The sequence below is a fragment of the Callospermophilus lateralis genome, chromosome 8 (genome assembly GCF_048772815.1).
Source record: "Callospermophilus lateralis isolate mCalLat2 chromosome 8, mCalLat2.hap1, whole genome shotgun sequence".
In the NCBI taxonomy this organism is placed as follows: Eukaryota; Metazoa; Chordata; class Mammalia; order Rodentia; family Sciuridae; genus Callospermophilus; species Callospermophilus lateralis.
The window spans coordinates 69251666-69279134 of record NC_135312.1 but is presented as its reverse complement, the minus strand read 5'-3'; the positions used below and the strand labels follow the sequence as shown (position 1 = coordinate 69279134).

Here is a 27469-nt window from a genome sequence, read left to right as displayed (position 1 = left end):
AGACTGTGGACTGAAACATCTGAAACTTGAATTTAAACACCGCCATACTTTTTGTAATTAGTTTTTCTCAGATATGTGTTATAGGAATGAAGAGCTAACCCACACAGTCACTGGGAAGCAGAACAGCCACAGGACCAGTACAAACACTCTCACACACATATGCTGCCATATGAAGAAAATGTTTGGCAACAAAGTGACCAAGGATGTTTTAGAGTGGTAGAACCTGAGGTAAATTTATACAAAGATCAAACAGCACTCCCATCAACCCCTCTGTTCTCTCCCAGAATTCCAAGAATGAAGGATCTAGTGCATGAAAAAGTCAACCAAACCTGCTGATGCAAAGTATTCCAAAGCCTCCTGTGCAGGACCATGGTACAATAGTTTTCCTGAGGCCAATAAGGTGAGGCTGTCAAACAGCTTGAAGATGGAATACCGAGGGTGATTAATGGTGAAGATGATTGTTGGTCCCTTCTCAGAAATCCTAAGTCAAAAGAGGGAAAATAATTAATCATTACACATCTGAACCTTGCCCTTCCTAATAAAACAGTTTATTCTTACCACTAAAACAAGAGTTCGAAGTTCAACTTTATTTTCTCTTACAGTCTTCTCACCTCATCTTATGTTACCTACATGACACCTGGGGAATCTAAATTCAATATTTTTTTTATATTTTTTTACTTGTAGATGGACACCATACCTTTATTTTTGTATCTTTTGGTTTTTTTTTTTTTTTAGCTGTTGATAGACCTTTATTTTTTAATACATGGTGCTGATGATTTAACCCAATGTCTCATTTATGCCAGGGAAGTGTGCTATCATTGAGTCACAGCCTCATTCCTAATTCAATGTTTTTATTAGTACTAAATTATTAGAAATTCACTTTAATATGCAATTTAAAAATTAAACATGTTATCATTCTTTATTATTTCAACAACACTGCAACTCAAAAAAAAATTCATGATGGGCTGGAGATATAGCTCATCAAAAGTGCTTTCCTAGATTATGTAAGACCCTGGGTTTCATACCCAGATATGCAAAAAAAAAAAAAATCAAGATTTTTGTGCACCTTAATAATTATTATGAAAAAGTAGTAATTATTATGGGCTTTGTATCTTTAATAATAACAACTAAGGGAATTTTTTTATTTGCTTGTTTTGAAAGAATTGTTCATATACATTATTAATATTCTTTGTGTTCTAAACAGGATTTAAACTTGGCAGCATTTATAGTCAGTTTTTCCTTGGAAGAATTTTGCGGTGCTTATAAGTACCATAACAGCAATTAAAATACATAATCAAGATAAAAAAAAGATGATTCTTACCAAGAAAAATAAAAAATAAAAACATTAGGCTTCTGAAAAGATGGTACATCGACAGTCTAGAATCTACTATAAGGCTTATTAAAAATACAGATGCCTGGACACTCCTCCTAGACACTGAATTAGAATTTCTGAGGATGATACAGGGAGTCCATATTATTAACAAGCTGTCCATGAAACCTACAAGTATAATCAAGTTTGAGAAGTAGTAATAGAGTAAATACTAAGACAATAGTCTGGGCTGGGGATGTGGCTCAAGCGGTAGGTAACACGCTTGCCTGGCTTGCATGGGGCTCTGGGTTCGATCCTCAGCACCATATAAAAACAAAATAAAGACGTTGTATTCACCGAAAACTGAAAAATAAATACTGAAAAATTCTCTCTTTCTCTTTTCTCTCTCTTTAAAAAAAAGACAATAGTCATACAAATAATTCTCATTGATGATTTATTTTCTTTCGTTTTAGGATTAGTTTTCCTTTTCTCTACCATGATAAAACAATGAACATTCTGAAGTATGTACTATGAGATTGCTAAATGCTTTAGAAATTACTTCAGTTTAATTTTCACACTATTGTCATAAGGTAGTTTCAATATTATAATTTCATAATTTTTAACAGGAAAAGCTTAAAAGTTAAGCGAATGCCCACTAAGTCACAATTATGAAGAAGAAAGGCTATGATTCTATCTCTGGTTTAATTTGTGGTAGAAATAGTGTTAAAAGGCCATTTCAAAATGAGTTATTACTATGTGTGCAAAAAATAAAGGTAAAAATGTTCAAAGTGGTTATTCAAAATGTTTATGAGCCAGGTGTGGTGGTATGTGACTGTAATCTCAGCTAGGCAGGAGGTTGAGACAGGAAGATTTCAAGTCCGAAGTTAGCCTAAGCCACTTGGTGTACCTCTGTCCCAAAATAAGACGTAAGAAGGTCACATGATCAGTGGTAGAGCACAATGAGGTTCAATCCTGAGAGCAACAACAACAACAACAAAAAATTTTAGGAGACCCACTTCAATCTACAAATTTGATTAGTTCCTAGTATAGTTTAGTAGTGTGCCCAAGGGTGCTCTGCCCCAAAGAGATTTGGGCAAGAAGACCAAAAATTTCAATAGAATGTGGAATAGATGTAGCTAAGGATTCCTTGTAAAGGCTAACAACCTAGGCTAAAGATGATATAAGTGGAACATCAAAAGAACCAACAGGACTCAGCTAAGAAAAGGATACTCCTGGTCAAAGAAACTCAGTGTTACAAAGCAAGCGGTGTGTTTATATGTGTCTGAGAGACAGTGACTTGGTATTAAATGAATAAGGTAACTAAAGAGACTACAAAAAGAGAATGACAAGCCTAAGATTGGCCCTTCTCTCAGAAACTGGAACTGTATTCAGTAGACATCATTGAGCTGGTAGACAACTAGAAGCAGGAAGCAGAATTGTATGAGAGCCCTGCTACTCAAAGTGTGATTGGATGGGCAGTGGCATTAGTATCAGTATCTCCTCTTAGAGTCCTCTAGGGCAAATCCTGGGCTCCACCTCAGACTTAAAGAAACAGAATCTGCATTTTAATCAGACCCCAAGTGATGACTGTGCATAGCAGGTCTTGATCTCTGCAAGAGGCAGGATGATTGAATGCCACCCAGTAAAAAAAACATAAAGGAAATAGATACAATATTCTGTGTCAATTCATCATTGTCTAATGAACACTGTCAGCAGAGCTGTAGATAATAAAAAATTTCCTGGATATGTTCTATAAAGGTACCCGAACTCCAGGCCCATAACCTGGCATCTTCATTTATATGTATGTTGACATCTAGAGCATAAGATATTTAAACAAACAGCCATCTTTGCATTGTCCTGTTTTTTTCTCTCCTATCAGAAACTTTCTTACTGGTGCATGGCCATCAGAGAAAGCAAGGTAAGTACTAGGGGAAGCCATGACGGTGGTGTGTCAGGCACGTTAAAGTATGAAGTAGAGGGTTTTCCAGAGGTAGGAGACAAAGATATTGCCCAGAGCAAGTGGCAGACTGGTTGTATTAAACAATTAAATTATAGACAGACCAAGTAAGTGAATATATTAAAATAAAAAGAGTCACATCTCTTATGATCTGAAGTGACTTGCAAAGGCTGAAAGGGAAAGAACTAAAAATGACACAGAGGTATTTGACTGGAAATAAAAATAAAAATATGAACTCATGGGTATCTAAATATATATTCTTATAAATAGCAATAATTACAGAAGTATGTTTACATGTTTTTTATAATATACATACATATATATACAGAGATAGAGATAGAGATAGAGATAGATATATATATATATAGAGAGAGAGAGAGAGGAAGAAGGATTGAAAATACAGCTCAGGTATAGAGTAAGTGTTTAGCATATATGAGGCCATGGGTAGGAACCCTGCCACACACACAATAAAACACCCACTATACACACACACACACACACACACACACACACACACACACACATACACATCTGTATACTCACATATAAAATTCATCCAGGACCAATGTTTCCAAATAAAATAGAATATATTTCCATATATATTTCCATATTTTATATAAACACATACAGTAGGCCTAGGTACGCCTACTGAAGATCTAAAAGCAATGCCACTCCAATAGCAGTGAGCACAATAGCAACCACATTTTGGTTTCTTAATATTAATTAAACCAGAACAAACCAGATCCATCCAATAGCCAATTATCTTCCCAGAAAAAAAATACTAATCTATTCTAAAGAAGAAAAGTACTTTCCCAGCAGGGAAGCCCAGCAGATCCCAACATGATCAAATGACAGAAGTTCATACCACCTATGAGACCAGAATCTGCTCATGGAACTTAGGGATGGACCCAGTAGAGGATCACCCCATGAAATCCACCAAGACTTGCAAGAGCGTGATGGACAGGAAAAGACTGTGGAACTCACACAGATTATCAAAACAACCAAAACAGGAAAGCCAGAAAAGACATGTTTCAGTGAAGAATCCCAAGGCACTGCAGGAAACAGACACTGCCGGGGAAGTTGGTGACATGTGACTAGAGTCTAAGCACTGGATGGTTGTGAAGCCACCACTGTCAACTTCCTTACCTGAAGACTGGTGTAGTGGAATGTCCTTGCCTCTTGGAATTTACACTGGGGAGAATTTACCAGAGATGGAGCATGAGGTCAGGAAAAAACTTACACAGGTGGAACACAGAAGGAAGAAGAAGGGAGCAAAGCAGTAAAATAGAAGTTAGGGAATCCAGGTGGGGAACTGGGAATTTTTTTTAAACTTTTCTTGGAACTTTCTTGTCAGTTTGAAATAATTTTTTTATAATTTTAAAGAAGATGTTCAAAAATTAATCTTAAAAATTTCTCCTATTACATTCCTGCCAGTCTCCTTTCTTGATAGAAATGAATGACTTTTTTCCCATTGTTCTACTTTTCCAGGCCCCCACTTAGGAGTCATAACAGGCCAACTCCATTTCCTAAGCTCATCCAGTTGGTTCCACCTACAAAAAAGACTCAGAACCCATGCTTTTCTTACCACTTGACCACCAGCATCCTAGAAGGACAGGGCCTACTTCTGCAGCTATTTCTTGGTATCCTTCATTCAAATTGGCCTCACTGTGCAATCAATGCTGACACTCTCAAAATGTCCCTGGACCTTAGCAGCACAAAATATGTCTCACAGGGGCCAATGAGGTCTATATAATGTGTCCCAAGCCCAAATTTACTGTACATCATTTCTAACTGGCTGAATTGTGGCCTCTCCAAAACTGATATGTAAAAGTCCTAACACCCAGCACCTCAGAATGTGGCTACTTTTGGAGAGTCTTTAAAGAGTTCACTAAGATTAAAGAAGGTCATTAAGTGGTGACTCATCTAACTGTGTCTATTGAAGGATCCAAGAAGAAACAACTTGTAGACACTTGATCTCAACTTCCAGCTTTCAGAGCTGGAAGGAAAGTAGTATCTGTTATTCAGCCCCCAGCCTGTGGTCTTGTTATAAGAATCTAGCAGCCAACCTGCACTGGGTTCTGTCCCTCTGGCCTCTCTGATGCTCCACACACATCAAGCCTCAAGCATGCTGTGCCTCAGGGCCACTGGATGCTCCTTCCAACCAGAACTCTCTGCTGACAGAAAGAGCAGGAATCACTCTGTCACAGGTCCCTTGTCACATACTTGTGGTCCTCCATGACTATCCTGTTTTTTAAAACAATTCCTCACTCCCTCCATGGCCTTTCTTCCCCAAGTTGTTCATTCATTTTTCTTAATAACACTTCTTTGCTCATTGACTATTTCTCTTTAAGAAGAAAGGAAAGAATTTTGCTCTTCACTTCTGAAACCCTGGCACCCTGAACCCCTGGTACATAGAAGTGATCCAATTGTAAATAAATAAAAGAACAACGTTCCTACAGTATTTACCTTTTCAGGAGCAAAAGTACAGTATTTGCTGTGCTTATATGTAAACCAGTTGTTGGTCGATCCAAGAACAAGATGGGAGGATCAGCAATCAACTCCATTGCTATACTGGTCCTTTTTTTCTCTCCTCTAGATAAAACCTAAAACACAGATTATTACATTATCAACAAGAACCACTATGGTCACCACCATAGTGAATTAACTTCATTTGGTGGATTAACTTCAGTCCTACAAGATATTTTTTTCTCTATTACCCTCATTATTCTGAACAAGAAATAAGTGGACACCTGAAAGAAGGAGGTCTCTATTTGAACAGATAAGTACCTGGAGGCTAAGGGCAGAGGATCCAAGTGGCTGGACCTGATATGAAGCTCAAACTTTTAACATTCTGTATATTCCTCACCAAGTCAAAGGTTTAAAGACAGTGAGTAACAAAACTAAAAGACATGGACCTGACACAGTGAAACCACAGTCTAAAACAGGAGATAAAGCTAGGAGATGAAAAACGAAAACACCTTGAGTATTCTATTAGTCTTCTAACAACAACCTCCCTTCCCCCACACACACTTCACTGCTTCTGACAAAAGTCCCTGAGTGGACTTACAAGAAAAGGGTACACTTGAAGCCAGGAGAGCTCACATTCTGCTATACCACACAAGCACTTTTTAATTCCCATAAGATTTTCTAAATTGATAACATCTACACCCTAACTCAATACAGAATTCCCAATTAATCATTTCAGATAAAAGCAGGAGGTGGGATAGTCCACAGGTACCTGGTTCAAACTTTTCAACCAGTCAATATCATTGTGTGTGGTGAGAGGACTAGAATAGTTCTGGGGAGAAAAGCAGTAGGGAACAATTCTCAAATGAAGAGTCTCCAAGAGAAATAATCAAATGCAACTCATAGCCCTTGATTGGGAACTTTTAATAACTGAGCTTTGAAAAGACACCTGAAATCGAAACAAAAGAAACAATTGAAAAAATTGACAAAACTAAAAGTTGGTTCTTTGAAAAAATAAATAAAATCGACAGACCCTTAGCCACGCTAACGAAGAGAAGAAGAGAGAGAACTCAAATTACTAGCAATATCACAACAGACACTTCAGAAATACAGAAGATTATCAGAAATTATTTTTAATCCTTATACGCCAATAAAATAGAAGATAGTGAAGGCATCGAAAAATTTCTTAAGTCATATGATCTGCCCAGATTGAGTCAGGAGGATATTGACAACCTAAACAGACCAATATCAATTGAGGAAATAGAAGAAACCATCAAAAGACTACCAACTAAGAAAAGCCCAGGACCAGATGGGTATACAGCAGAGTTTTACAAAACCTTTAAAGAGGAACTAATACCAATACTTTTCAAGCTATTTCAGGAAATAGAAAAAGAGGGAGAACTTCCAAGTTCATTCTACGAGGCCAACATCACCCTGATTCCTAAACCAGAAAAAGACACTTCAAAGAAAGAAAACTACAGACCAATATCTCTAATGAACCTAGATGCAAAAATCCTCAATAAACTTCTGGCAAACCAGATACAAAAACATATCCAAAAAATTTTGTACCATGATCAGGTAGGATTTATCACTGGGATGCAAGTTTGTTTCAATATACGGAAATCAATAAATGCTATTAACCACATCAATAGGCTTAAAAATAAGAACCATATGATCATCTCGATAGATGCGGAAAAAGCATTCGACAAAGTACAGCATCCCTTTATGTTCAAAACTCTAGAAAAACTAGGGATAACAGGAACATACCTCAATATTGTAAAAGCAATCTATGCCAAGCCTCAGGCTAGCATTATTCTGAATGGAGAAAAACTGAAGGCATTCCCTCTAAAATCTGGAACAAGACAGGGATGCCCTCTCTCACCACTTCTGTTCAACATAGTTCTTGAATCACTGGCCAGAGCAATTAGACAGACGAAAGAAATTAAAGGCATAAAAATAGGAAAAGAAGAACTCAAATTATCACTATTTGCAGATGACATGATTCTATACCTAGCAGACCCAAAAGGGTCTACAAAGAAACTAATAGAGCTAATAAATGAATTCAGCAAAGTGGCAGGATATAAAATCAACACGCATAAATCAAAGGCATTCCTGTATATAAGCGACAAATCCTCTGAAATGGAAATGAGGACAACCACTCCATTCACAATATCCTCAAAAAAAAAAATAAAATACTTGGGAATCAACCTAACAAAAGAGGTGAAAGGCTTATACAATGAAAACTACAGAACCCTAAAGAGAGAAATAGAGGAAGATCTTAGAAGATGGAAAAATATACCCTGTTCATGGATAGGTAGAACTAACATCATCAAAATGGCGATATTACCAAAAGTTCTCTATAGGTTTAATGCAATGCCAATCAAAATCCCAACGGCATTTCTTGTAGAAATAGAGAAAGCAATCATGAAATTCATATGGAAAAATAAAAGACCCAGAATAGCAAAAACAATGCTAAGCAGGAAGTGTGAATCAGGCGGTATAGCTATACCAGACTTCAAACTATACTACAGAGCAATAGTAACAAAAACAGCATGGTACTGGTACCAAACAGGTGGGTGGACCAATGATACAGAATAGAGGACACAGAAACCAATCCACAAAATTACAACTATCTTATATTTGATAAAGGGGCTAAAAGCATGCAATGGAGGAAGGATAGCATCTTCAACAAATGGTGCTGGGAAAACTGGAAATCCATATGCAACAAAATGAAACTGAATCCCTTTCTCTCGCCATGCACAAAAGTTAACTCAAAGTGGATCAAGGAACTTGATATCAAATCAGAGACATGGCGTCTGATAGTAGAAAAAGTTGGCTATGATCTACATACTGTGGGGTCGGGCTCCAAATTCCTCAATAGGACATCCATAGCACAAGAGTTAATAACTAGAATCAACAAATGGGACTTACTCAAACTAAAAATTTTTTCTCAGTAAAAGAAACAATAAGAGAGGTAAATAGGGAGCCTACGTCCTGGGAACAAATCTTTACTCCTCACACTTCAGACAGAGCCCTAATATCCAGAATATACAAAGAACTTAAAAAATTAGTCAATAAGATAACAAATAACCCAATCAACAAATGGGCCAAGGACCTGAACAGACATTTCTCAGAGGAGGACATACAATCAATCAACAAGTACATGAAAAAATGCTCACCATCTCTAGCAGTCAGAGAAATGCAAATCAAAACCACCCTAAGGTACCATCTCACTCCAGTAAGATTGGCAGCCATTAGGAAGTCAAACAACAACAAGTGCTGGCGAGGATGTGGGGAAAAGGGTTCACTTGTACATTGCTGGTGGGACTGCAAATTGGTGCGGCCAATTTGGAAAGCAGTATGGAGATTTCTTGGAAACCTCGGATTGGAACCACCATTTGACCCAGCTATTCCCCTACTCGGTCTATTCCCTAAAGACCTAAAAAGAGCACACTATAGGGACACTGCTACATCCATGTTCATAGCAGCACAATTCACAATAGCAAGACTGTGGAACCAACCTAGATGCCCTTAAATAGACGAATGGATAAAAAAAATGTGGCATTTATACACAATGGAGTATTACTCTGCATTAAAAAATGACAAAATCATAGAATTTGCAGGGAAATGGATGGCATTAGAGCAGATTATGCTAAGTGAAGCTAGCCAATCCCTTAAAAACAAATGCCAAATGTCTTCTTTGATATAAGGAGAGTAACTAAGAACAGAGTAGGGACGAAGAGCATGAGAAGAAGATGAACATTAAACAGGGATGAGAGGTGGGAGGGAAAGGGAGAGAGAAGGGAAATTGCATGGAAATGGAAGGAGACCCTCAGGGGTATACAAAATTACATACAAGAGGAAGTGAGGGGAAAGGGGGAAAATATAAGGGAGAGAAATGAATTACAGTAGAGGGGGGTAGAGAGAGAAGAGGGAAGGGGAGGGGGGGAGGGGGGATAGTAGAGGATAGGAAAGGCAGCAGAATACAACAGACAATAGTATGGCAATATGTAAATCAATGGATGTGAAACTGATGTGATTCTGCAATCTGTATACGGGGTAAAAATGGGAGTTCATATCCCACTTGAATCAAAGTGTGAAATATGATATATCAAGAACTATATAATGTTTTGAACAACCACAATAAAAATTAATTTAAAAAAAAGACATCTGAAGACAATTTGGGAAATGTGGATAAATATGGTTTGACATAGTTGCTGATATGATGATGTTATGTTACTCTTCTTTTTGTTAGTTGGTAATGGCTTTGTGGTAAGGTAGGCAAATGTCCTTTTTTTCCCAATGCATGTAAGTATTTTGGGGTGAAATATCATACAAATTTGTATAAAATAGTTCCGTAAGACAGGGTTAGAATAATTATGAGAGATGTTAACAATTGAGAAATCAAGGTGAACAGTACTAGTAATTATATTAATTTCCATATAATTAACATAATAATAGATACATACTAAACATAATTTATAATAAATAAATAATACAATGTACATATAATATATAACTAATATATTAATTACCCCCAAATCACATCATTATAGTAATCAGACCATCTTCTCTAGATTTCTGTTATGTTCAAAATATTAAAAAAAACTAAAACTATATAAAATTATTTGATACTATTAGATTATGTTAATTATAAGAAATCAAAAACAGCCTTTACATATGTTGCACAGAAATCTAAGCAAGTAACTAAGGACAATGAGTGCTTAATGGTAAACAACAGAGTAAAAAAAAAAAAAAGTACAAACTGGAATGACAAGATCAAATAAATAAAGAAAGCCAAGGAAAAGCAAATCAATACTCAGTAATCAAAAATAAGTAGCATCACAGGACTATTTTTCTAAATAAAACACTTCACATAAAGCCTATTAGCAAGTATAATAGGAAGCAGCAGCCAATAGGATGCTCCACCCACACTCTTCATTTTTTTTTAGGAGGGAAGATCAGGGGCTTCATTCAAAGACACTTCATTCTAAACAACTCATTATCACATACAGCTCCAAATATCTGCTCAGCAAACCTTCCACGTGGAGTAGTAAACTGTAAAGTTCGATCATTCTCTCCATGATCCTGCAAACCCACAAAAGGTTGAGTTACTTAGTCCATTCTATTACTTTTGCCCACAAACGTACTTCTCAAACCTAAGAGCCTGGTAGATAAGTCTGGAAATAAATATTGGCAGAAAAAAAAATGGGAATGAGGAGAGGATGAGAAAAAAAAAAACTGCCAAAGATAAGCTATAGAAAAAATTAGTAGCAATGCAAATTAGAAGTCAGTCCTACTGTGATCAAATATAATTCTGGAAGTCAAATTACAGACAAGTTATATACACAAAGAAATAATACCTGGAACTTGTCATTTATCAATTCCAGAAATATGCCTCCAAAAAGCCATGAAATAAAGGTCCCAGGAAGAAGAGAAGGAAAAGAGCAGTAAAAGTCAGGAAGAGAAAAACAGGAAGAAGAAAAGTTAGAGCAAAGACATCAAATGAGCCCTGACTACAGCAATGAGACCACACTCCACTCCAGGGATTCCACCATCTTTGAGATTGTTTCTTCAGCTTCATTTCCACCTTCAAAGTAGCTATGTAGCTATTTTTCTCATCATTACAGAAAACAGCCACACATGTCATAAGAAACTTCTGATTAAGGTCACACTGTCCTCACAGGGAGGTCCGCTTTCCTGGCTACAATTCTACCAGTTTTTTTCACTTTACCTTATAATCAGCCACTTCACTTAGATCTAAATCCTCAATGACCTTGTTGATCCTCTCATTTTTTTCATGATTTGTCATAGTTGTTGAAAGCCGAAGAGCTGCTGAGAACTGCAAATTTTCTCTCACTGTCAGGGTGTTCATCAGGACATTATTCTGAAGGAAAATACAATTTTCATGAGACATACTGAGTCTTTTCTGATTCTATCCCTCTAGGATATGTAACTCAATAGATGAAAATAACAAACCCAAGGAAATGCTGTAGTTAATGTTGTGTTTTCAACTCTGCTCACTATAGAGACTCCATATACAGACAGCTGCAGAGCCCAGGGAGGAATTTCAACACCCATCTGAACATCCAAGTGGAGCACAGGGAATTATGATATGACTACTGGAAGATACATTCAAGAATGTTCTCAGGAAGAAAAAGAGGCAGGAGGGCAAAAACAGATATCAGCAGACCCTTCTGAAAATGATACAAGTAGAATTGATATCCATGCCCTACAGAGGTCATATTCCAGATCCTCTCTGCCTTTCCATTTAACTCCACCCTCTTTCTAATAGGAAATTATGAGAAACAGATGTAAGAAAAGTTGATTCTATGAGTATGTCACACAATCAACTGGAAGCACAATAAACTGCAAACCAAGGCATGTGCCTATATAGAAACACATGAAACCTAAAAGCAAACCAACTAATACTTACTTGAACCACATAACCTGAATGATATTTGAAATTGGCAGGTCGAGGTTCTCCATTGATCAAAATATCTCCAGATAATCCACTTGGGTCTTTCCTTGCAGCTAAAATGTTTAACAACCTACAAAAAGACAAACATGGTGAGGTTTTTTTTCCCCTTCAATACAGGCCATCTCTCTCAGCTACTGTTAGTTCAAATTCTGTTCAAGCTATAAAATTAACCAATCAAGAGATATATAACTTAACTAAAACTTAGTACATGTGTGTTTGTGTGCTTCTGTGTGTGTGTGTGTGTGTATGTGTATGTGTGTTTACATTCAAATTCTCACCTCCCTTTTCATTTGTGCTATAAGAAAGCACAGAAATATAAAAGCAAGGCAAATTTGGCTTATCCTGCATAGATCTCCCAAAGGACCCTCCTGTCCATCTGACATTGGTGGATCCAACACAGGAAATGTGCTCTTTTATCTAAATGTGTCTTCAATTATTCCTTATGTTCCTTCTCCCCACATTTAATATTATTCCCTTCTTATACTTCCTCATTAGCTCATAATAGGTTCGACAGGTGTACCTCAACCACTTTATGATGCTCTATTAGTAAGACTGATAAAAGTTATTTCTAAAAGCTCACTGAAACTACAAAAAGAAAGCTGACTTATAATTTCTGTTATACTCACAAAGACTTGTTTTGACCTTTGGGTACCATAATGGCGTTGAGACCAGGTTTCATGATTCCACTGAAACACAAAAGCAAAAATGAGTAATTATTCTATTTAAACAAAGTTCTATTAAATTAGGATCTATGTCAAATACAATTAAGGGAATTTCATGAAATTGCATCAGATTCTCATTAACATCTCTTAATTATTTTTTTCTAAAGAGAAGCAGGAAATGACTTACTGAAAATAGGTATATTCTGACTGAACAGAACTTAGTTACCTTCCTACATGTGATTTTATGTTCACACAGTGTGTCAGTCATTTATATTAGACTTGCCCTTCCCCTTCCTTTCTTAATAGGAATACGATGGATGTCCTGGGAGTAGGGAAACAGACACCAGCATCTGGGAATACAGGATGGGAAGCAGTGAGAGAGTAGAGGGGAAAAGTTGTAGGCTGTGAAGAAGCTTATATGAGAAAATAAAAGAACTGAACAAATCAGTAATTACATTAAGAATATGAAGAGGCATTTTTTTCACTGTTTTTAAATAGACTTTTTAAAAAATACATTTTTTAAACATGGAAAATGTGTGAAGAATCTAAAGTGCTAGATTGGAATTGGTGCATTAATTAGAAGTAATAGGTTTTAATCTACACAATAGTTATAAAAGAGTATAGATGGAAGGGAACTGAGGAACCATCTGCTATCTACCACTCCACTTACCCATCCTGGACAGAACCACAACCTCATGCACTTGCATAAGGGATTCAGTTTTTTTTTTTTAAATAAAGTTTATATATATATATATATATATATATATATATATATATATATATACACACACACACACACACACACACACATATATATATGTGTGTGTGTGTGTGTGTGTGTGTGTGTGTGTGTATGCATGTTCATGCATACATATATTCCCTAGGCATGTCCACTGAGGTGGTTTAATTCTAATAGCACATGAATAGAAAAGAGCATTCTAAACACTCACATGATGGTTTATAAATTCCATTCTCCACAAATCCATAGAATGAACATCAGCTGATTCTGGCCTAGGGTCAGTGCACAGTTTGGATTTCTTTTTTTGTAATAGATTAAACCTAGGGACTCATACATAATAAACAAGCACTCTATAATTGAGCTACAGCTTCAGCCTTTTTAAAATTTTACTTTGATACAGGGTCTTTCTAAATTGTCCAGTCTGGACTTGAATTGTGATTCTCCTGTTTTGGTGTCCTGAATAACTAGGATTACAGGTATATGCCTCAACCTAAAATGTGTATGGAACTTCTAGCTATAACAGGAAAATACTCAAAGAATAAAAGAATAAGTCAAAACAGTGAAGGAGGAAGGGAACTCAAATTGAACGGTCTCCCACTGACTAAGTTTAGACCAACAGAAGTATCAAGATAAATAACAATAATAATACATTACCACTAAGTGTTATTGAAAGAGGAATCCTTGACTATTGTCAATGGAGAAAATTAAAGAGGAAATAGTAAACTGAAGCTTTTTCCTCTTAGTTTCATGCAAATTATGAGATAATGGAAATAAATCACCCTTCGGTAACTATCATATTTTCTGATCTAGACAGGAGTCATGAATGGGAGCTGAAGCTGGTGAGTTGGAATATAATAAGGAGCAAGATTCTGGATTAATGTCAGAGCACCACCCTTCACAATAGTAGTGAAGTGCAAAGAGGAAAATGGTGACACTGTGGTGAAATTTGGCAGACAGATGCATGACCAGGTGATCAATTTTAACATCACCTGGAGTGGGATGGAATTAGAAGGTACCAGTCTGGATGAGCCTGAAGAAACATGATGTGGTGAGGAGCACAGTGATGGGCAGCCCTCAGAGCCACTCCTGCCTTCATTCTGAGGATACCTGTCTCCTCAGCTGCTGCCAGAAAACAAATGAGTGATTACACAGGAGAGGGTCCTTCTTTCTAGAAAGTAAGGCTGAAAGAGCTAGGGATAGAAAATGATCATGTGAACAGTCTGCTCTCAAATGATTCCCAAAATACACTAGTAGGGCCAGGCTCAGTGGCATGCGCCTGTTATCCCAGTGGCTTGGGAGGTAGAGGCTGGAGGATGTCAAGTTCAAAGCCAGTTTCAGCAATTTACTGAGGAACTAAGCAATTCAGTGAGGCTCTGTCTCTAATAAAATACAACAAAAGGCTAGGGATGTGGCTCAATGGTCAAGTGCCCCTGAGTTCATTCCCCAGAACCCCCCCCCCAAAAAAAAGAGACACAGTCATGGGAGTAAACAGTGGAATGTAAACAGGTAAGGAGTCTAGTGAAAGGATTATGTTCATGCAGGTTTATGTTTGAAATCATTTAAAAAATAATCATTAACCTGAAAATTTCCCAAAGAGAAGAATGAATTTTCCTCACCATTATATGAATATTCATAAATCTTCAGGAATGGATAATTTTTCCCATAGTTATTAAACATTGGTAAGGAAAAGTTCAAGCGCTGTGTATGAAGACAAACTAAGCTTAAGAGAAAGTTTTTCATGAGGTATGAAAATCTTTTCAATTCTCAAGGTCAAATTTGGTTTAACTTCTTCTTACAAAAGGAAAGCAAAAAAGTATCCAAAGGAAAACCGAGATTCTCACCATATTTCTTGGAATATGCTTACTGTTTTGAATGGTGACTTGTGCTATCAAATACAAATAAAAAATAATATGAGTAACTCTTCCTCCATCCCACAGCCTACTAACCTGAAGTGAGCAGACAGGAAAAAGATCTGACACACAACAACCAAAAATGGTTGTCCTTTCCCACAGATACTTACACCAGAAACACGAGAAACAACAGTCCCTGAAATTGTAAAAATTGAAAGAACTTCAAGATTTGACTGCACATTTATTAGCCTAAGAGCACAAAACCATGACCCCTGTCCTTTGCTGAGAGGCACAACACTGAGCCTTGAGTACAACAAGAAGTCTTGAGCAGAGGTGACACTTAGGGTATTCCATCACTAGTCTACTTGGAGGAAAAGATAATCTAGAGGTGTTGGGAGTGTGGCTCAGTGGTAGCAAGATGGCCCACTGTGCACAAGGCCAAGGGCTTGATCCCCAACACCAAAGTGGGCAGGGGCAGGTAAATGTACCCTCATATAAAGAATGTACTTTATATGTATTTAGCCTACACATATTCAAATCAAATTACCTTTTACCTCTTTCAACACAAAATCTGAAAGTACCAACATTTTCTTGATTATCTCACAAAACTCTTGTCAGCTTTTCATAAGTCAATTCTATCTAATCATTAACAAAGGATAAAAGCTTTAGATCCACTATTCCTCTTCTTATTCACCTGGTCAGGATTTCTTAACCAACACAAGAGAGACAAGAAGCAGGCATGACAGCAGGTATTGCCAGAGAAGAGTTCCAATCCTGCACAGAGCCCCTGAGCTCAGCCCATGAACCCTTAGATCCTCACCATTTTTCTCTCAGGCACACCCCAATACTGTCTACCCAACCCTGTCACTTCCTTGTCTTCTGAAATATGTTAGGCACTACTGACAGTAAAGACCACAGATGCATACAAAATGTCAAGAAAACAGGTCAAACACCTGATTTTATATAGAGCTACAACCACACCAGGACTCTTATAACCACTTTCCCAGCCTTGGAGAGTCAGGAAAAGTTGCTTGCTTACACTAGGAGTAGTTATTTTGTCTATTAAAAAACAAAACAAAACAAAAAAAAAAAAAACAAGAAACAAGTGTTGCCAGGGCAAATCCAAATTCATTTCCCCTCATGATTATCTCACAAAACTGTCGTCAGCTTTTTATTAGTTTTTATTAGTCAATTCAATCTAATCATTAGAGGGAAGCGCAGTTCTCTAGCAATCAGACAAACATTAACAACCCTAAAGGCCACCATCTGTGAGCTCATATAGATAAAGTAGCGAGAGGTTCCAAACTCACTGCCACTTTAATAATTAAATGACACATTAATTGCACAGTCATAAAAACAACAAAACATGATGCAGTTCATAAATTCTCTTCAAAGTTTAAACTACCTGATAACTGATCCAATCATTTAAGACCTTGTTTAGCCTAAAGGAAAGAAAGCATGCAACTATATGTCTCTATAAAACTTGTACTCAAATGCTCACAGCAGTCTATTGGTAGTAAGCAAAGCCAATAAATAAAGTGATCTTTTAAAAAATTCATACACATACCTGATATTTGATAGTATTTCTTTCTCAACCGTTCTTCGTTGGAGCAGAGAGCCACTCTTCACTTGTACTCGATAGCAGATGTTATGAAAACTCAACACAGCTCCTTGGGTAATTGTCTCCTGGTCACCAGCGATCATCTCAGGGAGGTCATTGGTGTGTCTTTGTAGCATTGGGATAACAACCTGGTCATTACTGGAAGACATCTTCAGAGGTTTTGCCTTTCTGTGGAGGGAAAAGTAATAGTAAGTTGATATTCCATATAAATGAGATTGTAAACTCTAGATACCAATTCATTGAAAACAAGATTATTTTAAATTGTGCTGCAGTGAGTAAATTCTTTTCCAATGAACAGCCTGCATCACTATGATAAGAATAATCTTAGAACCTAAAATGGGAGACAGATGAAACTTTAAATGCTCGTACTCAAATTAGATGTCAGATAAATTCCAATACACAAAATAGTTGAGTATTAAAATTACCTACAACTCATAAAGGAGAAAAAAAGACAAGTGAGCCAGGTAATTGGCACATGCACACCTGTAAACCCAGTGAATCTGAAGGCTGAGGCAGGAGGATTGCAATCTCAGAGGTCAACCTGGGCAACTTAGCAAGACACTGTCTTAAAGGAAATATAAATGTACCTCAGTGGTACAGAACCCTTGGGTTCAATTCCCAGTACTTAAAAAAAGGTGAGGACTGCTTCTGACTTCAAAAAGCATATTATGATACAGCTTCAGTTCAGGGTCAGCCTACATGAGCATCATAATATCTCCTGTATTTTTTTTTAATGTTGGAAGTGTTCATAATGCTGTTACCAAAAAGGGCTTAGACAAGCAGACAGGGACAGGAGAAAGTTCTCTGAATTTAGAGTCCAGACTTCACATATCTGGTTATTATGTACCTTCAGTCAAGTAAGAAGGTAAACTTCAACATTGTTTATAATGCAACAGATTTCATTACTAGGAAAACATTTAAATTCTAGGAAGATATCAAATTAAGTATGAAAATGATTAAGTTAATTAAACCAATAGTTAAGCAGATCAAGACTTGAAAACAAAAACTGAAAAAAGAAATCAAAATTAAGAATTCAAGCCATAAGTGGTTGTGCATACCTACAGTCCTAGCTATATGATTAGGCTGAGGCAGGATCATCATGAATTCCAGGTAGCACTGGTAATACAGTGAGACTCTGTCTCTTATAAGAAAAATAAGGAACTGTGGGGGTATAGCATAGTGGTAGAGTGTATGCTTGAGACCATGGGTTTGACCCCAGTACAGGGGAAAAAAACATTAAGCATTCAATAGTTGAGTTTAGCTACAGTTTAAACAATGACAATGGAAGAGAATTAGTATAGTTTACTGAATTGAAGAGAATTGGTAAACTTTAGTTTTCTGAATTGAAGAGAATTACATAAAAGAGGATAAGGAATATAGGGCATGATGGGAAGGGTGTCTGACCTACATGTAACTAGAGATGTGAGAGAGGAGGGAAAAATGAAGCAGCATCAGTCATTAAAGAAATATTGGCCATAATTTGGAGGTTGATGCAGGCGGAATGCATGTAAAAGCAAGACCACAATTTTAAAGTTTAATATGTTGGAGGCAACAGCAACTTCAGAATCAATATGGAAGATCTTTGTCATTCCCATCCATTGACTTTCTCTCTCCTCTAATGATCTTGTCCTTCCCACTCTGCTTCACTATGCCTATTTTAATCCCCCTTGTCTAAACAATATCACATCAGTACCACTAAACAAACAACTGGTAACTCTGGTCCCCTTTGTTTTCCAGTATAGTTATATTGATTAAAATTCCTTTAGTGCTTTTTGACATTACTTTTTCTTCCAGTTTTTAGAGGCTAGTGGCTGGACCTAAGTTTCTGGGACTCCACCACATTGAACCTCTGGCCTAGGACTTCAGAAGCAACACTTAAAGCATGCAAAATTACAACTATGATAGTTACAACTACAACAAGCCATTTCAAGAAGTACACTTAGAACATGCACTGTTGCATGCATTATGGAAACACTGAGAGGGCTCTTCCATTGCCAATCCTCAGTCTCCTCTGCATCCTTGTGTGACACACAGAAAAGACACAGCCCTCAAAAGTAAATGTCAGGTAAAGCTTCTCTGAAGAGACACAATGTTATACCCTTTATTGTCACTAAACTGTGTGACAGACCATTCTGTTTTCATTATGGCCTCCTTGGTGTAACTATATTAAGTGCAGAGGGCCCTTGGGTCAGCCCATGTCCATTGTAATGTGCTCCCTCATGGCAGCTTTCTACTCTAGGTTGTATATGATTTTGTAAACATCATATTTATGCTCACTTCAAATGCTTCAAGGATGCTTAATGGCAATAAATTCAGAAACAGATTTTGCATGCTTGTGTAATTTAATACATCTTGTTTCAAAAAGAATGTGTTTCTGAAGAGAATTCCTGTATAATACCCAGGACCTGGAATAAATATGCCCAATATACATTTGTTACTATGAATCTCTATACATTTCTGAAAAAATAATCAGCAATTACATTTCCATTATTAGGTAAGAAAAGTTTTAAAACAAGGTACTAGTATAGATACACACACAAGCTGATACATTTACAACTTAATTTTTTGGTCATATATTTGAACATTTTTAGCATTATTTTTGTATGTATTGTAAAAGGCTGGTTAACTTTTAAAGTTAATTATTAAAACTTAACCACTCACAGAAAAATTACAACAGGAAATTCAATAATTCTTTAACAAACCACCCAAACTTGGAGTTAAACTTAATTTCCTGTGAATAAAAAAAAGACCCAATACATTAGTCAATGCCTTTAAAATATGTATGTGAACAAATTTCTCCTACACCTTTAGGAACTCCTATGCTCAGTAAATTTATGTCCATTCAATATCAATTCCATTTATCTTCACACACTTGGAGACAGGTAAGGATTTTACCTTAACCAACCTGCAAAACCCCACTATAATCAACTGCTCCACCACATCATTTTCTGAAAATCCATTCTGAATCATCAGTTTGTATTTCATAGTCATTTTCAAATGAATCTGCCAGATTTTGCACATATAATAAGGTCTTAAGACTCTCCACTTGAGCTAACGAATATCCAGTTGGCAAGTAAAAGAAGGATTAAAATCTTGGCATCTCTGGATCCATGTTACATCTGTTCCTTTACTCTCAGTCAGTCACCTTGGATTCTGGAAATGACAGACCTGACCAATAAACCCCTTGTGATGAGTGGAAACTACCCCTGCACACACCACACAAAACACACATACACATACAACTAGGAAATACCAGCTTTCTTATCTCCAACAGGTTCCCACCAGACCAATTGCTGCGGATGATCACTCATGCCATAGTTTGACAAAAGCTGCCTGACTATGGATACTTCTATCTAGTTCCCCTTGACTTAATAATCTAGAAGTTCATATCAATGCCCCCAAATACAGGGTCTGGAAACACTGGTCTACTTCCCAGTATACCTATACTGATTAAACTTCCTTTCCGCTTTTCACCATTACTCTTTCATTTGATTTTGAGACAAGGGACAGAACTGACTTGCTAACTGCCCCCCACCCCACCCCCATTTCATCAGGCCTCTGGACTAGGACTGAATTCTGGTTAACAAAAACTCCCATCATCTCATTTGAGCAGCATGGTTGCTATTTTTTAACAGATCACAATATAAACCAACTTTCCTGCCAAACAAATTTGCCCAAGTTGTGTGTGCTCAGAGGCAGGGCAGTTAACAGGTCTTGACTCAAACATTGAGAGGAGTCAGCTGGATCTTTCAAACAGATCCAAAGAAACAGCTTCCTCTTAATATGATGCCAATCATTTCTGCTGTGCTGTTGAATTCCTGAAGAGCTTTCCCCAAATACCCCTGGCTCCTTTCCAGGCTGCCTCCTTTCTGCAGTCTGGGACCACCATGAAAAATATGACCCCTTAAAATTAAGAGCATAGAAATTCTGAGTGGGGAAATGAGACTGGCCCACCTCCCCTTAAAAGAGGGTCAAATGCTCCTCAGCAACAGGTACAAGTGAATAAACACAGAGACCCTTTCTTTTTTTTCAAGGAACCAGCCTAACACTTCCTCAGAGCCATGTCGCCCTCTGGCTCCCCAGACAGCCTCCCTACTTATTCACTTGGGGTTTTACCCACAAGTCAAGTCCAGTGGGGGTTTGCGGGGCTCCCCATCCCCCAGCGTTCTGGGGACGTGGTCTGTGCAGATCCTGGACCACGCCCACAGCCACCGCAGAGACCTTCACAGGACCCAGAGGTCCCCAGTGAATCTGCTGACTTGGGGTCGGGCACTCACCACTGGAGGCGCCTGGCAAGGTGCGGGCGGCCCCGCTCAGTCCTGCGGGTGGCGAGGAAGTGGCGTGGACGCGGCTTCGCCATGCCGGATCCAGCTTCTGGGCTGGGGCACCGCCAGCAGCTGCCTCCCAAGAGCTGGCTCCCCAAGGCCCAGACAGTAAAACGAAAGAGGAAGGGGTGGTGCCGCTACCAGGAAGCAGTAAGTAAGCATCAGGGGGCCCAGGTTCTGGGAGAGTGTCCCAAGATAAGGAGAGGAAGCCCTGCTGGTTGAAATAAGCCCTCAGAGGGAGGGAGGAAGGGGTGCTGTCATGCAAGCTGCAGGGCTGACACTTGCTGTTGGCAACATGGAACACCTCCCTCTTCTTCACCAGTACTTCTCATTGACTGATGTACAGAACTTTTCCTGAAAGTTGGTGAGGAATACATCAAATTATTAGTTTAAACCTACTAATCCTTTGATTTATGTGTGGAACTTCAGTTTTACAGAATTCCTGCTAATATTTGTCCTATTTTCTTAATTTTTTCCTTTGAGGCAATGAGGATCGAACTCAGGGCTTTGAGAATCCTAGGCAAGCTGTCTAGCTCTGAGCAACATTTTCAGCCCTCTTTAAATTTTATTTTGAGATAGGAACTTGCTAAGTTGCCTACACTGGCCTAGAATTGCAATCCTACCTCAGCCTCCTGGCTAGTTGTGATCATTGGTAAGGGCCATGGTGGCCAGCTCAGTGTGTCCTTATTTTATGTCCACCATAGACTTGTTAGAATACATTCCAGCACAGAGCAAGCAAGGAATTTATGTTTTCTGTGCAAAGTGACAGCTTCATCAAGGCCTGATACCTGGGCCAAAGACATCTTGGTTCTACTATCTACATCTGGTATAGTGACATGTTATAGTGATTTCATCTCCTTATTGGCCCATGGGTAATCATGGGAAAAAAGTTGATTTCTAATGGCTTAAGTTTATATGTTATGCTTGTTTATCCTTTTGTTAATTAATTTTTAGAATTTATGGTTTTAAAATGCTTCTTGGTTATGTTATTTGTGGTTTGTTTTCTATTTTGGGGAGATATGCTTAATTTTTTTTTCTTTTTCTTTTATTCTTATTTTTGTTTGTTTGTTTTAAATTTAGAGCATCAGAAATTCAATGTCTTGAAGTTATGGGACCAGAAGTCCAAAATTAAGGTGAAGGTAGGGTTATGTTCCCTCTAAAACTGTAGGGACCCTTCCTTGCCTCCATGTCACTCCCAGTGATTGCTAGCAACTCTTGGTCTCTTTGGTATGGAGCTGTATCACTCAAATTCTCCTTCTTCATGTAGAACTCTTCCTGTCTCTGTCTTCACTGGGTGATCTCCCTGCCTCTGTCTTCAAGTGGACAACCTATTATAAGCACACCTGTCCAGCTAATTTTTAATTTTATGGATATACTGTTTTTCTCTTCATGGCTTAGCATAGTACCATGTTTTGTAAATATTCCAGAGATACCTAAAGAAGAAACTAAGTGATCTCTTTTGATAGTAGAGACTGAATAGCCCTTATTAGAAATACCTGAGACTAGAAGTGTTTCAGACTTTGGACTTTTTTAGATGTTGGTCTGTTTGCATACATATCCTGTGATATTCGGGGGATGTGACCCAAGTTCATATAATCTTTGCATGGATGTAATTTATACAATATCAATGTACAACATTTTAATAATTTCATGGATAAAACAAAATTATATTGCGTGGAAATTTCCACTTGTAGTATCATACCTGCCCCTCATAGACTTTCAGATTTTGGAACAATTTCAGATTTAGGGACCTGCATCTTCTATGAAGTTAGATGTGTATATAGTATGTCACATATTCATTTCAAACCCTTCATACGTATAGGTAATTTTTGTCTGCTTTCTCTGTCAAAGATTGAGATAAGTAGGGTTAAGTTTCCAACTACAATTTAATTTTCATATTGTTCTTCATATACAATCTGGTATTGTTTTATATATCTTAAAGCTCTGTTATTCCTATATAAAATTCATGATAATTAAATCATGTGTGAACCATTTATCCATATTAAATAATTTTTGTTAGATTCCATAGTCAACCTATTGAGTATAAGACTCCAGAGATATGAATTTATTTGTTTTTAATATTTGTATCACTATTTCCCCAACAATATTAAGAATAAAATAGTATCTATTAACTATTTTGAAATAATACACCATGTTTTAAAGGCAGCTTTTGGTATTTTATATGTTGGTAGTTTGATGCTCTGTGTCTTATGTTTTGTTCTGGCTTAGTTTTTGGAAAATAGAAAAATTAGGGGTTGGTACAGGATTGCAATAGCAGAAGAAAATATATGCACATGGATACATATGTGTCCTTTAGCTGATGTATTGTAATATTCACTTTTCCTTTCTGCTCCTCACTTCAGGTTCTCTGTTCCATGTGGCAGCTGTGTCCTTCACAATTCATTTCATTTAGTGAGAGTGAGTGTCACCTTCCAAGTCTTTTGAATATGATGATTTCTCCATTGGTAATGAAAGGAGAAGTGATAAAATTGTCACATCCCAGTTGCATTTTAAGGTGTTCAAATGCTTTCATATACATTTCTTTAGCTGGGCTTCACAAAACCCCTAGATAATATTATGCTCATTTTCTTGAAAATAGAAATCAAACCCAGGAGAGTTAATAGCTGTCCAAAAATCCCAAGACACCATGCCTCAGAATCATGAATCCCAGAGTCAGAGAGGATGGAGCAAAGATGAAACACTGACTCAAATTGTCTGACACTAAATCCAGGGATCATTTACATTCCAGTTACATAGAATTATGATGTAGCTGACTTCTGGAATGTGTAGAATTGTCACTCAAATACAGCTGAGACAGCCCAGGATTTAGGGAAGGTGTGAAACTAAGTTCATGTTTGCTCATTAAAAATGTTTCAATAATCATTGAAAGCTGAAAGGCTTTGTTTCTCTGGCTGTCCAGCAGGGGGTGCTGTACAACCAAGGAGATCTGTTGCTTAGCTTTTACTGAACAAAACCAATATAAAGTTTCCAAGAATTTCAAAAGTGAAAGTCAATATTGGGTTTGGAACATAACAGGAAAATAAAGGAGACACATTTTTTAAATTAGTAGCTAAGATACCTATATTTACTTATTATGCATAACTATACCATTATTTAGAATTCAAATATTTTAAGTAATTTTTCAAAATTCCTAAAGATAAACTACAAACCCACAGGTGAGAAAATAGCAGAATGCTCTATATTAATCTATCCAAATCACCTTCTACTTTCATATTAGTTGAAAGCAATTAACTTGTTTAGGTGTTTAGGAAACTTCACTCCCTATACTTTCATGTCAGCTTTGTCCCATCGATTGGCTCAGAATCCACAGAAGGCCTCTGCAGACTGTATCATATCTGTGTCCATCTCTGTATTGGAACTGCTCAGACAGCTTGTTCTCTGGGGACATCATGAGCTCCTTTTCTGGAAGGATAAGTAGGCTCTTGTTAATCTTCATGTTCAATACCTGTTCCATGAATATGAATGTTAGAATTCTACACCCTTAACTAGAGTCCAATACAGTTCTAGGTATGGCAGGTCATGTAGCTCTAGAAGATGACTGTTCTTGTCCTACCAACTTTGATTTATAGAATAACAGGTGAGGGCATCTTACTAGGGTATCTGAAAATTATTCCTAATTGTCCTGATATATTACACAAGTGGCATATAAGATAGATAGATAGATAGATAGATAGATAGATAGATAGATAGATATTTATTGCTATTAACAAATGTGTGTTTTGGATGTCTTGGTTACCAAGAAAAGGATCTATGTGACCTGACATAATAATTTCAGCAAAGCTTAGAAGGCGATTCTCCCTTCCGTGCCCTACCAGGGTCAACAATATCAGGAGGACTACCTTGAGACTCATCAAGAGCTTGTTTTACTATACTTATATATCATGTTTTCACCCTCCATGAATCAGTTGATGCACTATGCTTGATACTATATTTTGGCTATTTTGAATAGTGCTGCAATAAACATGGGAGTGCAGAGATCTTTTGAATATGCTGGTTTCATTTCCTTATACATTTTAGTGAGGTTGCTAGCACATATGGTATTTCCACTTTTAGTTTGTTAGAGAATCTCCAGATAAAGTATAGTTATATAAAGTTTGTATTGGAGAGGCAATTTTTTTTTGGTTTAAAATCCCTATTTCTCAAATGTATATTTGTGATTTTAAATTTATATTGACACATATGCATATTTGAAGGATTTCTCTGGGTTTTGTGTGTGTGTGTGCTCTTTGGTAAATATACCTCCAATGTCTAGTATATTAAGAAAGAATTATTATCCAAAGTACATGTATGAAGACACAAATTGGCGTGAATATATTTGTATACAACCAGAGATGTGAAAAATTGTGCTCTATATGTGTAATAAGAATTGTAATGCATTCCACTGTCGCATATAAATTTTTAAAATCAATAAAACAAAATAAAGAATGCTTGTTCCTTTTTAGATTGTGACAGTAGCACCAGGGCACTGAAGCAGGGAAGGATAATACAAATGGAGCAAGAGAGAAACACAGTGGACCAATTGGCATGAGAACACCTGTAGAACAGAAAGGCAGTCTGAGCTTAGCTGATTTAGAGGTGGCACAGTGAGCAGTATGTGAAATGTTGTCCATGTTTCTCAACTTGTGAGCAGAAAGCTGAAGCAGGGAGCAGTCTTGTGGGGCTCATGCTGGATCATGCTGTGGGAAACCTGGGAGATCATAGCAAATATTGTCTCAGTGTGCCAGCTAGCACATACTATGTGGCCCGAATGTGATTAAAACAGGGATGATTGCATACAGGGGAATTCAGGTCAGGGATTCAGAGGGGAGTGAAACTCTCTTTCCCTTTATGGCTGGTGCTTGTACAACCATCTGGAGAGTGTTGGGAACTGAACAGGTGAACATGACTACATTCAGGGAGACTTGGATATTTATGGGTGGTAAAATGTACAAGACCTGCCTTTCCTCTTTCAACCAAGGAATTGGTTAGCCTACAGTACGTGTTGAAATTTTGGGAAGCCCCTGAGGTTCAGATAACCAGCAGAAATCAACCTGTGCCCACCCCTAGAGATGTGTTGATCTAATCTTTATGGAGTAGAAAACAGCCAACAAAGTTCCACAGATCCTAGATGTCAGCCATTGGAACTTCCTATTTAGGTCTAACTCTGCAACAACCCTGCCCTACAATTGTAATCAATCTAATATGTCCAGACAGAACTCCAATAGAGAGTACTTCCCATTGTATCCTACCTCATGCTGGTAAACCATGAAGCTGACAGCCATTTCAGTCAATTTCTGTTCCCAACACTCCTGCCAGCCACTTGGTAAGCAACACAAAAGAAGTAAGGGTTTAATATCCGAAGCACTTGCCAACTCTAAGGGGTGTGTAGCCCAAGAAGAAATAGATCATATCAGAATCTCTGGGACACTATAAAGACAATTCTAATAGGAAAGTTTATAGCCATGTGTGTCCACATAAAATAATCATAAATGTCCCAAATAAACAACCTAATAATGCATCACAAGATATAGAAAACCAAACAAATTATAAAATGAGTAGAATTGATAAAATAATTAACATCAGAGTCAAAATTAATATAATAGAGAATAAAGAAGATACAAAGAATCAATGAAATGAATGGTTAGTTTTCTGAAAAGATAAACCAGACTAATAAACCCTTAATCAAACTAACCAAAAGAAAGACAAGACCCAAATTTATAAAATGAAAGAAAAGGGATGTCACTCAGACATCTTGGAAATCCAGAAGATTGTTAAGCAATATTTTGAAAATCTTTAAATCAATCAATTGGAAAATGTAGGAAAAAATAGGTATATTTGTAGTTATATGCCTCCCCCCCCCAAAAAAAAACTGCACTTAGAGGATATAAAAAATGCAGACAGAACGAAAGCAAGCAATGTGATTGAAACAGTAACATAAAGACTTCCAACACAGAGAAGGCCAGGATGACAGGAAATCTCTGAAAATTCTACCAGTATTTTAAGGAAGTTCTACTCCCAATACTCCTCAAACCATTACATGAAATAGAAGGGGTGCAACA

At 37.3% G+C, this 27469-nt stretch overlaps 1 protein-coding gene across 1 annotated transcript in view; it reads right to left on the bottom strand.

The window, feature by feature from the left end:
* The window catches only part of LOC143386871 (broad substrate specificity ATP-binding cassette transporter ABCG2-like), a 41985-nt gene extending 20473 nt beyond the window's left edge, over nt 1–21512 (bottom strand). The window contains exons 1-7 of the mRNA XM_076841663.2: nt 21363–21512; nt 17032–17253; nt 12840–12899; nt 12169–12283; nt 11467–11619; nt 5733–5869; nt 330–481 (exon numbers count right to left, since the gene is read on the bottom strand). Coding sequence (XP_076697778.2) covers nt 330–481; nt 5733–5869; nt 11467–11619; nt 12169–12283; nt 12840–12899; nt 17032–17234 — 820 coding nt within the window. The 5' untranslated portion in view covers nt 17235–17253; nt 21363–21512. The remainder of the gene's footprint in view (nt 1–329; nt 482–5732; nt 5870–11466; nt 11620–12168; nt 12284–12839; nt 12900–17031; nt 17254–21362) is intronic.
* Nucleotides 21513–27469: the final 5957 nt, after the last annotated feature.